This window comes from Carassius gibelio, chromosome B1 (assembly GCF_023724105.1).
Source record: "Carassius gibelio isolate Cgi1373 ecotype wild population from Czech Republic chromosome B1, carGib1.2-hapl.c, whole genome shotgun sequence".
NCBI lineage: Eukaryota > Metazoa > Chordata > Actinopteri > Cypriniformes > Cyprinidae > Carassius > Carassius gibelio.
The window spans coordinates 1720554-1730553 of NC_068396.1; the positions used below are offsets into that span (position 1 = coordinate 1720554).

The 10000-nt window shown below is 39.6% G+C and overlaps 1 protein-coding gene across 5 annotated transcripts in view; it reads right to left on the minus strand.

The window, feature by feature from the left end:
* Positions 1-10000, minus strand: part of LOC127948499 (immunoglobulin-like domain-containing receptor 2) — a 26079-nt gene that overhangs the window by 12646 nt on the left and 3433 nt on the right. For 3 of the 5 annotated variants that reach the window (XM_052544968.1, XM_052544967.1, XM_052544969.1), the window contains exons 2-3: positions 5729-6061; positions 1658-1777 (exon numbers count right to left, since the gene is read on the minus strand). In XM_052544968.1, coding sequence (XP_052400928.1) covers positions 1658-1777; positions 5729-6061 — 453 coding nt within the window. The remainder of the gene's footprint in view (positions 1-1657; positions 1778-5728; positions 6062-10000) is intronic. The other 2 variants (XM_052544971.1, XM_052544970.1) reach the window with 2 other exon arrangements.

The following is a 10000-nucleotide window of genomic DNA, read 5'->3' on the forward strand; positions in this document are numbered from 1 at the left end:
TGGAGAGAGTCGGTAGAATCATCAAAGTCAAAGGCTTCCTCATGTTTGATCTTCGTGAAAGAGGCAAAGAACAGTCACTGACACTGAACATACAGTAAGCCACGGCTGGACAAAGAATTCTTGTTCTCAGGAGAAGTTGAGTTTTGGTTTAGTTGTAACATGTGACTTCATTTTCTTCACCCTGGTAAAACTATTAATCCTCTAAAAATCCAAATTCCTTTCCTTCAGCTACCGGACTTGAAAAACATCTCTTGTGACATTCCTCTCGACCTGTGGAGCACAGCTTGTTTGATCTGCACTGTGCCTTCACTGAACTCCTGATGTTCGACTGTACTCTGAACACACAAACAGGAAACAGCTCCGAGGCTTAAAGCACATTCCTTCTGGAATTCTGTCTGCTTTCGGGATCTGAGCCCCCTGACTCTAACTGCATGGAAAACCCAAAATATCATCATTTGTGTTCCACAGAAGAAAGAAAACCCTACAGGTCTCATGCAGGTCATTCATCAGGACTGATATCTCACTGGTTTTAGATGTTCTTCAGTTGTGAGGTGTTGAGGATATGTATTATTGTGACAATTAAGCACAACTAAACTCCTTAATGTCTAAAAAATATGTTTTTACTGCATCACAAGCAGGATATCAATTACATGGTTTAGCATGTAAGAACTATAAAATTACCATTTTCCGGTAATGACAATGATTGTTTTCTTCAAATGACTGTAACGAGAGAGCTGGAATATAGAGTGTGTGATGGCCATGAATAACATCAACATCACTCATCTCTTACTGTTGCCTTTCTTCACTGACGTCTCTCAGCTCACTTCTCAAAGAGTTCAGGCTCCATTACGTCAGAAAAGATTCGGTCTATAGGCAAATTACAGGGACAAACTCCTGCCCTCGAAATGAAGGCTCCATGACTCAAGCCCTGGCGTGTCCTTTCTTTATCTGACTCCTGTATGCATTCAGATTCACACAATGAGTCTTTACCTCACACTGCACAGCTGGACACAGAAAGCCTCACTGTTACCATGGCAGCACATCCAGCACTAGATCATCGTGCTCTTTGTGTGGTCAGCTGGCACACACACACACACACACACACACACACACACACACACACACATCTGGTCAGCTATCCTTGTGGGGACTATCCATAGGCGTAATGGTTTTTATTCTGTACAAACTGTATATTCTATGCATCTGCTCCAAAAAGAGAAAATCCCACACAGAGAAGTGAACAGAAAGAACACAACCGGCATAAATCATGACTGTATTTCAGTTCTTCAGACGGTCAGTCAGACCTTTTCAAGTGGCTCTATATTTCACACTGTGTGCAGGTCACTCTCATTCCCAGAACACAACAGAGCCGTTTGAGGGAAGTTCATAGACTCCAGAGACACTTTAGATATCAAAACCATTTCAGATTCTTACTAATACTGCTGATCCCTAACTGCAGATGCACACGAATGCAACAAGTAAACATTACAGAATTTACATTTTATATTTAACCACCAGCAGTTAATGAAAAGCAAACAAAGCCTGATCATATCAAGCCTGACAGGGTTAATTTTAACTGGTTTAGGGAGAAAATCCCAGTATCCGGTCACTCATTTCCTGTTGTGAGTGTGTGTTTCCTGTGAGTGTGTGTGCTCACCCAACACCAGCAGCTCCACATGTGCTTCATTCTGTCCCTCCAAATCATCCGAAATCACCACTTTACAGTAGTAAACACCACTGTCACCCCACTGCAGCTCACCGATGCGCAGGTCTGCCTCTGACAGACGGAGACAGAGAGACAGAGACAGAGACAGACAGAGAGACAGACAGAGACAGATAGACAGACAGAGAGACAGACAGAGACAGAGACAGACAGAGAGACAGACAGAGACAGACAGAGAGACAGAGAGACAGAGACAGACAGAGAGACAGACAGAGACAGAGAGACAGAGACAGAGACAGACAGACAGAGAGACAGACAGAGACAGATAGACAGACAGAGAGACAGACAGAGACAGAGACAGACAGAGAGACAGACGGACGGAGACAGAGAGACAGACAGAGACAGAGAGACAAAGACAGACAGAGAGACAGACAGATAGACAGAGACAGACAGAGACAGAGAGACAGACAGAGACAGATAGACAGAGACAGACAGAGACAGAGAGACAAAGACAGACAGAGAGACAGACAGATAGACAGAGACAGACAGAGACAGAGAGACAGACAGAGACAGATAGACAGAGACAGACAGAGACAGAGAGACAAAGACAGACAGAGAGACAGACAGACAGAGAGACAGACAGAGACAGATAGACAGAGACAGACAGAGACAGAGAGACAAAGACAGACAGAGAGACAGAGACAGACAGAGACAGAGAGACAGAGACAGACAGAGAGACAGACAGACAGAGAGACAGACAGAGACAGAGAGACAGATAGAGTCAGACAGACAGAGAGACAGAGAGACAGACAGAGAGACAGAGAGACAGACAGAGACAGAGAGACAGAGAGACAGAGACAGAGACAGACCGAGAGACAGACAGAGACAGAGAGACAGACAGAGAGACAGAGAGACAGACAGAGACAGAGAGACAGAGAGACAGAGACAGAGACAGACAGAGACAGAGAGACAGACAGATAGACAGACAGAGACAGAGAGACAGAGAGACAGACAGAGACAGAGAGACAGAGACAGACAGAGAGACAGACAGAGACAGAGAGACAGACAGAGACAGAGAGACAGATAGAGTCAGACAGACAGAGAGACAGAGAGACAGACAGAGACAGAGAGACAGACAGACAGAGAGAGAGACAGACAGATTGGTCAACCAAGAGTTAACAGAGACAAACATTTTACATGTTCACAAAAGACAGTTTTAAATAAAATAACTTATCTTTACTGTAAAAATATCATCCTAAACATGTAAAAATTATAAACTAGAACAACTCTCTTTAAATAAAAGACAAAAATGTACAGTGATGATGATTAACGAGAAGCTCATCCCACAACTACAATAATGATGTGGACACTTTCAGATCAAACACACTTTTAATGTGTATAAATTGTACTGTGTCAGAGGAAGGAGGGATATGATTGTCCCTGTGGTCGCTGGAGTGAGTAAACAGACTAATTCAGAAACAGGAAGCTGTCGGTACAATGAGCATCACTTCCTGTGAGGAGGTACACACACAGCAGAGCCACATCAGATCAGATCCAGACATCATTATCTCATACTTGGTTTGGTTATGTTTCTACAGCTGTCTGTGTGTGTAATGCTGCCCTATCTGAGGAATTACATTCATCTGCATGTTAATATCAGCTTTCGCTCAAACAGCAGAGCATGACGCGAGCAACAGCAAAGTCATGGGTGTGAATTTAGTAATAAACACCACATTTGTTTTGTGCCAGTAAGCATTTGCTTTAAGCATTTGCATAAAGTGTCTTATGCTTGTTGGTGGGTGGAGAATGAATTCACAGTAACATCATTCATGTCAGTTAAACACAAGACAACGGATGAAGACTGAAAAGTGGAGAGATCCCTCGAGCCTCCAACTTCAGCCTGACGTTCCCATGATGCCTCAGACAAACACTTAAAGAGTTAGACTCTAAATCAGTTGTGAGAATCACTCTGTGTGTGTGTGTGTGTGTGTGTGTACACGCATGTGTGTGTATCTGAGTGTGTGTGACTCCTGGGAGAAGCACAAAAATCTCTCCCTCTGTTGTAATCAGTAAATGTGAAGCAGTATTTCAGCTCTGAATGAATGAAAGAATGCTGGGTAAATGTGTTGCCATGTTATAAATCGTGAGCTCCTGTCTCGCGCTTCTATTCAAACTCTAAAGCTTCCTTCAATTCTGTACTCTACAAAACAGTACTTACACTAGTGTGTTTGCACTTCTGATTCTATCTGTGAATCTTTTCTCATGAATAGATCTAAAAACACTTCACATCTGACCTACATTTTACTTTCACTCTCAACAACATTCAACATGTTATATTTGATGTTTTCTGAAGTCATATGATGCTTTGTGTGAGGAACAGACTCAAATTGTATTTTTTTATTTTACAATTTCAGTTTCATGTTTGAGAAGACACAAGGGGAGCATCTGATGTTGAATCGACTGATCTCTGATCTGTTCCTCGTGTGAATCATGACTCCAGTTCTTTTATGATGTTTCATGTAGCTTCACAGAGCTCAGCAGCCCCCGTCCTTATAAACATCTCCGGTCCACATAAGACAAAACTCAAGCAGGTTTGGATCAGCATGACCTAGAGTAAACTAGGGCTGAATCAATTGGTCAACACTGCTGACAAATATTTTTGTTGTCGAGTAGTCGTTTGATCTCATATGACATAATGTATAAGCCTGCAGTATTCGGTTTGTAATTCTTCTGGGATGCAATTCAAGAGAAGAAGACCGCGCTTCAGAGCAAAATCAGCTGAACCTGAAGCTGATGAGTGGTGTTTGCATGAATATTTAAATATATGCAGCATGCTTTCCCCTCAATATATAAATAAACACAGCAAAAGTGACAGTGGAGTGAAAGCAGCAGTTAAGAAAGCATCTAATTTAGGGTTGAATATCATTTGAATTTTATCTATTCCGATTCTGTTTATCGATTACATATTATTGATCTTATTGATTCCCAGTTTCGATTACAATGTGGAAAAAAAAAAACATTTAGATATCAAACACATTTATTCTGTCTCTCTTTTTGCAAAACATTTAATTACTGCTGAATACCATGAATAAAAATCAGCCATCTACATAAAAATTAGACTCAATTAAAGGGTTAGTTCATGCCAACATGAAAATTCTAACCCTTTAATAGATTCTAGTTTTTATGTAGACAGCTGATTTTTGTTCATGATATTCAGCACCCTTTAAGAGCTGTTTGTGTGCAAAATAGAGCCCAATGATTCTGGATACATAATTTTTTTTTCTTTCAAATGGAGGTGGTAGTTCCCACGCAATTCTGAAGAAAATTATTAGACAAGTAAACAGAATCTTATGGAATTTATGAAGGGAATGATTCAATGATTCACTCAAGATTTAATTGTTTCATTATTGGACGAATTAGTGTTTTTGAAGAAATCTTTTGAATTAATGATTCAAAGACAAATAAATTTTTAACAGCCCCTTTTCGCCACCTAAAAAAGAAGAAGTGCACACAGGAATTAATAGGCAACCTGCAGTTTTAATTTTACAACAAGTATCCGATTCCTGACCCTAAGTATCAGATTCTGGAACTGGAATTGATTTTTGATTCCCAACCCTACTTTGATTACAGCGATGATGATGTTTGTACGAGCTCTGCATTTGGGTACTCCAGTGAAGTCCAGTCACGTCACATTTATTTATAAAGTACTGATTTTCAAAACATGAGACATTTTTATATCTTTATTTTGTTTCTTATCAATATGACTTACAAAAGGAGATATTAGGCAGAATGATGTGTTGTTTAGTTTCTTTTTCCTACAGCTGATTAAATGGTAAATAAGATTTTCCCTGTCTGTCATCTCATATTGTGTGCCAAATATATTTATTTGTATTAATTAATTGTAATAACATAACATGATTTTCAAAAGCTTAAGTGATTATCTCTATATATTTGTTAGAATACATATAACTTAATATTTGAACTAACTGCAAAAGCTGAAAAATTGACAGTTAGCTGATTAATCGCCCTTATAATTGTTAGATTAATCGATCAGCTGCGACTCACTGTTGATGATGGAAATATCCCGGTCCTTGTAGTGTTCAGCGAGGGTGATGGACGAGCCCTGTCCAGAAGCCACGATGCGCACCGTCCGGCCGCTGTCCCCGCAGTCCAGATGAACGGAGGAGCCGAGCTCGGAGCCGTGGACCGCCAGCGTGTCGGGGAAGCGGAAGGCATCACGGCTTCGATCGCGGCAGTAAGACTTGTACCACCACTGGATGACTGGAGTCTGAGTGGAGACGCTGGTGTAATGACACGGCAGAACCACCGACTGGAAGAGCATTGCAAAGCGTCGCTCGTCACGGACTGAGACCTGCACGGCCTCACACACCGACACCGCTGAGACCAGACCAGACCGGACCGGACCGGAGAGAGAGAAACACAAGACCGTGTGTTTGACAGATCATGAGTGGAAAAACACAAAATCTGTTAATAAAGCTGCTCTAACACAATCTTCATTGTAAAAAGTGCTATAAATAATGGTGACTTTATGTTGTGTGTCCAGACAGCGGTCCCCACTACAAGGGTGAACAAATTAAAATACTAAATTATGTGTATCTGTAAATCTAAAAATGTTTCTTTGAGAATTAGGGTTAGATTATCTCAGCAATAATTGTTAAAATATTGTCTGAGACAATGTTTTGTATTGTATGACAGTGTCTGAGAAGCTATGAGCCTGGATACTCTTCTGTACACATTTGAGATTAGCCTAAACATGTGCTGTAAATAAATAAATAAATGTTGAGATAGTTTTCTCAATTAACAATGGAAACAGTGTTCACTATCGGTATTCAGTATGTCACGACTCAACAAGTGGATTTAGTCACCAACAGTTGTTAGACTTTAGTTAGTTCACATGAAATGCTGTTCTCAAAATGTAATTCTGAAGGAAACAGAAGACTCTGTGAGAATAAAGGTCCTGCACACTGAGTCTGAAATTCGAAATAGGAAAAAAATAACTGTGACCTCACATTGTGTCGATCATGCTTACACACTGCCTCCAAAAGTTTTGTCCATCATAAAAATATTTTGATCAGGATCCATTTTCTGCGTTTTTGCGTCCATACCAAGCATTTTGATAGGAAAGGTGAATATGAAAAAAAACAAAATTCATTCTCTGTGCAAGGACCTTAAATGTTGCTTCATCAGTTAATTACAGAGAATACATGTGTTCAAATGAACTCATTCTTATGCCACATCATAGCTTTTGCACGGTTGTAAACAATTAATAAAGCTGCTTTTAAAAAAAAAAATACAGTATCATTTTTGATATATGACTTTAGGTAGACAGTGTTATTCCTGCTTCCTGCTGGCCTTGCTACTGTTTGTGATCATAGCTCTGTGTGGCTTTGTTTTTGTTTTTTTTCTTTATCTTACTATCACTCTGTTGTTTAAAGTGATAAAATATAACTTTATTCCCACCATATATTTTATATTATCTATCAATCTAATCTGATTAAATTGATCGTTCACTTTTATTTTAAATCCGTGAGTGCAGTGCACCTGCATTGCGTTAGCACTCGTTAGCTTGTCATTAGCGTTTCCATTCGTGTCTATCGCTTTTTTCTTTTCTCCTCTGCTCTCTCGCGCTACTCTCTCTCTGCATTTTTTTCACAAGTTCATCAAACAACCGCAGTAAGAATATTTCATCAAGCACGGTGAGTAATGGCTTCTCCTGCTATCGTTATTTGCAGCTCTTGCCACATGTACAGTTTATCTATCTCTGTCACTGAAGAGGGATTCACATGTGATAAATGCAGGGAAATATTTAGGCTGACAGAGAAGATTTCAGAATTAGAGACATGCATCCAAACTTTAATTGAGGACAGTAAGAATGTTAGGGCACTAGATTAGGCATCTACTGAGAAACCTGATGAAAGTGCTCTAGTTATTGGTGATTCTATTGTACGGAACGTGAATATAGAGACACCAGCCACCATAGTCAAATGTTTACCAGGAGCCAGAGCGCCTGACATCTTTGCAAATTTAAAAGTGCTGGCTAATGCTTAACGTACGGCACTGATGATGTTCGACTTCGCCAGTCGGAGATCACTAAAAATAACTTTAAAGAGGTGTGTGAAGTTGCAAGCATGATGTCAGACACTGTAATATGCTCTGGTCCCCTCCCTGCTTACCGTGGTGACGAGATGCATAGCAGATTGTCATCACTCAATGGCTGGATGTCTAAGTGGTGGCCACAGAATAACATAGGTTTCATAGACAATTGGTCAAGCTTTTAGGGCAGACCTGACCTGTTGAAAAGAAATGGTTTTCATCCACCCCTGAAGTGATCACCCCCCACCTCTATATCTAGTTATACTTAGGTGCTAGAGTGCAGAAATTTGTTTTATATGCTATTTAGGTTAGGGTTAGAGTTAGATTTCAGTCGATTCCAGTCATTTCCATGTTGGTAATGTGAAACATGCAATGGGATCAGCATTCATAGACCTTCTGCATTCTATTTGGATTAGACAACACGTCTCAGGACCTACTCTGTCAAAATCATACACTAGATTTAATGATGTCACATGGAATTGATGTTGATGACATCTCAGAACATTATTTAGTCTTGTGCAAACTTCATGTAACAAGGAATATAATTTACAGTTTTAGCTATAAGTATGGTACAACAATTACTTCTACCACAAAAGACTGCTTTGTTACTAATCTTACTGATTTATCCCAATTCCTTAGCATATCCAAAACATAATCTATGGACTCTCTCTTTTCTAGCATTTAAATAAAGTTTCTCCTTTACACTCAAGGAAGGTTAAGGAAAACAGTTTGACACCATGGTATACTGAGCATACTCGCACCCTAAAGAGAGCAGCACGGAAAATGGAGCGCAGCTGGAGGAAAACAAAACTAGAGGTATTTCATATTGCTTGGCGGGAAAGTAACCTATCCTACAGAAAAGCATTAAAAACTGCTGGATCTGATTACTTTTCTTCTCTTTTAGAAGAAAACAAATATATCCCCAGGTATTTATTCAATACAGTGGCTAAATTAACAAAAAATAAAGCATCAACAAGTGTTGACATTTCCCAACACCACAGCAGTAATAACTTTATGAACTACTTTACTTCTAAAATCGATACTATTAGAGATAAAATTGCAATCATTCAGCCGTCAGCTACAGTATCACATCAGACAGTGCACTATAGACCCCCTGAGGAACAGTTCCACTCATTCTCTACTATAGGAGAGGAAGAATTGTATAAACTTGTTAAATCATCTAAACCAACAACATGTATGTTAGACCCTATACCATCTAAGCTCCTAAAAGAGGTGCTTCCAGAAGTCATAGGTCCTCTTCTGACTATTATTAATTCCTCATTGTCATTAGGATATCTCCCCAAAACCTTCAAACTGTTATTAAGCCTCTCATCAAAAAACCACAACTTGACCCCAAAGAACTAGTTAATTATAGACCAATCTCGAATCTCCCTTTTCTGTCCAAGATACTAGAAAAGGTGGTATCCTCACAATTATATTCCTTCTTAGAGAAAAATGGTATATGTGAGGATTTCCAGTCAGGATTTAGACCGTATCATAGTACTGAGACTGAGGCAGTATGGAGTACCTCAAGGCTCAGTTCTAGGGCCGCTACTCTTCACGCTTTATATGTTACCCTTGGGAGATATCATCAGGAAACATGGTGTTAGCTTTCACTGTTATGCTGATGATACTCAGCTCTATATTTCCTCGCAGCCCGGTGAAACACACCAATTTGAAAAACAAATGGAATGCATAGTCGATATAAAAAACTGGATGCCGAGTAATTTCTTACTGCTAAATTCTAAAAAAACAGAGGTGTTAATTATATGATATAAAAACTCTGCTTGTAATAACCTAGAACACTGTCTAAGACTTGATGGTTGCTCTGTCAATTCTTCGTCATCAGTTAGGAACCTAGGTGTGCTACTTGATCGCAATCTTTCCTTAGAAAGCCACGTTTCTAGCATTTGTAAAACTGCATTTTTCCATCTCAAAAATATATCTTAATTACGGCCTATGCTCTCAATGTCAAATGCAGAAATGTTAATCCATGCATTTATGACCTCAAGGTTAGATTATTGTAATGCTTTATTGGGTGGTTGTTCTGCACACTTGGTAAACAAACTACAGCTAGTCCAAAATGCAGCAGCAAGAGTTCTTACTAGAACCAGGAAGTATGACCATATTAGCCCGGTCCTGTCCACACTGCACTGGCTCCCTATCAAACATCGTATAGATTTCAAAATATTGCTTATTACTTATAAAGCCCTGAATGGTTTA